This window comes from Alosa sapidissima, chromosome 5, assembly GCF_018492685.1.
Source record: "Alosa sapidissima isolate fAloSap1 chromosome 5, fAloSap1.pri, whole genome shotgun sequence".
Taxonomy (NCBI): Eukaryota; Metazoa; Chordata; class Actinopteri; order Clupeiformes; family Clupeidae; genus Alosa; species Alosa sapidissima.
In genome coordinates this window covers 3,688,754-3,691,253 of record NC_055961.1, presented here as the reverse complement: position 1 = coordinate 3,691,253, position 2,500 = coordinate 3,688,754, and the positions used below count along the sequence as shown (strand labels likewise).

Here is a 2,500-nt window from a genome sequence, read left to right as displayed (position 1 = left end):
TCTTAACTTTTTGGTGTGTATACTCCTTCATTCGAATAGATGTAAATAAAATACAGCAATAAAAACACTCACCAGCCCCATTACAAAACGGCAAAGACCACATTATATTTGTGTCCATTTTCCAAATCACAGTGAATGCAGCCAAAATATTATAATGCCCTGGCTCCTTTTATAACGGGCCAGTAGGCTACAGGGAACCGGTGACGTCCTCTTGAGTCTATTCACACCTGTTGCTGCAGCCGTCATGTCGGGATCTGGGTGTCTCAATGAGTTCCACATTCCTGTGCTGGCTTGCTAGGTGCTTGCTCAGATTTGAGGTGGAATTTTTCGCTGTAGACAACATTTTTCTTCCACGCAGAGTGTACAGCATTAATGTTTTTTTTGTAATGTCTGAACTGCAGTGAATTAAATGCTCCATGTTCGCGCTCTCTCCCGCACTCCATGTCTTGCACACGCGTGTCTGTTGTTTACATCTATGTCGTGCAGCTACGTCATTGTCACGAGTTAGTCTCACAAAGCAAAATCCATACAGCAAAATCCCAAATTCTTTTACTGTCTATGGCAAAATCACGGTTTAGTAACGCAGGCTGCTTGCAGGCAAGTAAAGTAATCTCATTACTGTTTTTGCAATTGTAATCCCTTACTTTACTCGTTATTTGAAAAAAGTAATGGGATTACAGTAACACATTACTTCTGACACGTTACTGCCCATCACTGCTCAGGACTCCGTGTAGGTCTTACTGTAGGACAGTATGATAGAGACCTACAGTGTCTGATACCATAGGCAGCCATCAGGAACCCTTATCCAGGACACTGTGTAGGTGTAGGACAGTATGATAGAGACATGCAGTGCCTGAAGACCCAGTGCCTCAACCAGGTAAGCCAAGGCAGCACTGGACATCAACAACCCTTAGCATACCATCCATAGGCAGCCATCAGGAACCCTTATTAAGCAGGCCAGATCCTTGTATTGGACTGTGTTTACTGGGCAGAGAATGCCCTCTACTGTGGCGACTGCTGGACATGTCTGCTGTAGCACACATTCTCTTGATGTGAAATTAAAATCGAGTGTGTGCTCCCTGAAGTGGACACCTCAGAGGATATTTTTCCCCATTAATGTGAACACACCCCAAGCTGCTGTGGACACTTCAGAGGATATTTTTCCCCATTAATGTGAACACACCCCAAGCTGACATAACACCCCTTCCAGCTCCTCTTGTGAGGATCATGAGAGAGAGAGAGAGAAAGAGACAGAGAGAGAGACAGAGAGCGAGAGAGAGAGAGAGAGATACACTAACTCATTTGCTATAGCGAGACATATTTCACACTTGCAGACGCTGCAGCTGAACTGGAGGAGTACTCTATGAAATGTGCTGGGTCAGGTGGAACAGCCATAGTAACTTCATCTCTCTGGCACGACCTTTGACCCCCGAAATGGCCGGGCGGGAGCCGCAGGTCAAGTGTAGGGTGTGTGTTAAGGGCTAATTACACTGTGCTGTGTTTGGCCATTACCGGCGCGTCAGGAAGAGTTATTGCAGCACTTTAACTCTGACCTACACTGCTGACGGAGAACAATAACATACAGTAGGAGCAGGAAAGAGAGAGAGAGAGTGTGTGTGTGTGTGTGTGTGTGTGTGTGTGTGTGTGTGTGTGTGTGTGTGTGTGTACTTTATGTGTGTGTGTGTGTGTGTGTGTGTGTGTGTGTGTGTGTGTGTATGTGTATATGTGTGTGTGCATGTGTGTGAGACTTAGTGAGTTTTAGGTTTGTGAAAGGATTGTTTTCTTTAAAATGAATTGTTCTAATGTGTGTATATCACTTCTACAAGACACCACAAAGTATTTAGCAAAGTATTTATCTCCAAACAAACAAAAACAAGCATCAAATCCTTTAGCCTCTTCTAGTGATAATTCCAAACACACACACACACGGAAGCCAAGCTCACACACCTTAACGGCACCTTGTGCCCTCAGGTTGGACTCTTCCGGAAGCCTGGTGTGAGGTCACGCATCCAGAGCCTCCGGGAGATGGTGGAGGCCGACCCAGAAGGAATCTCCTTCGAGAGCCAATCAGCTTTTGACGTGGCAGACATGGTGAAGCAATACTTCCGAGACCTTCCAGAACCTGTGTTCACTGAGAAACTCAACGAGTCCTTTCTCCACATCTACCAGTGTAAGAACACACACACACACACACACACACTCAGACACACACACACACACACACACACTGGCCAAGCTAGCAGCTACAGACCAGGTCACTGTCAGATCTAGAGAGGGACCACAAGTTTTCATATGTTGAGTGTGAGATTTAGAAGAGATTTGGCCCATGTCTGGCTCTTATTTGGCCCGGTGAAGTCCCAGTCAGCTGATGTGAGGGGACGATGACACTACCACATTTCTCCATGGAAAAGGGCTATTCAGGTAACATATGCAGTCTGTGAGTGTGTGTGTGTGTAAGTGTGTGTGACCTTGCTCCTCTTGGTGTGCCTGCTCTCAATTC

At 45.9% G+C, this 2,500-nt stretch overlaps 1 protein-coding gene across 1 annotated transcript in view; it reads left to right on the top strand.

Moving 5' to 3' along the window:
* si:dkeyp-23e4.3 (rho GTPase-activating protein 7) overlaps positions 1-2,500 on the top strand; it is a 34,138-nt gene that overhangs the window by 19,507 nt on the left and 12,131 nt on the right. Inside the window, 1 exon segment of the mRNA XM_042092686.1 lies at positions 1,972-2,170. Within this exon segment, the coding sequence (XP_041948620.1) occupies positions 1,972-2,170 (199 nt within the window).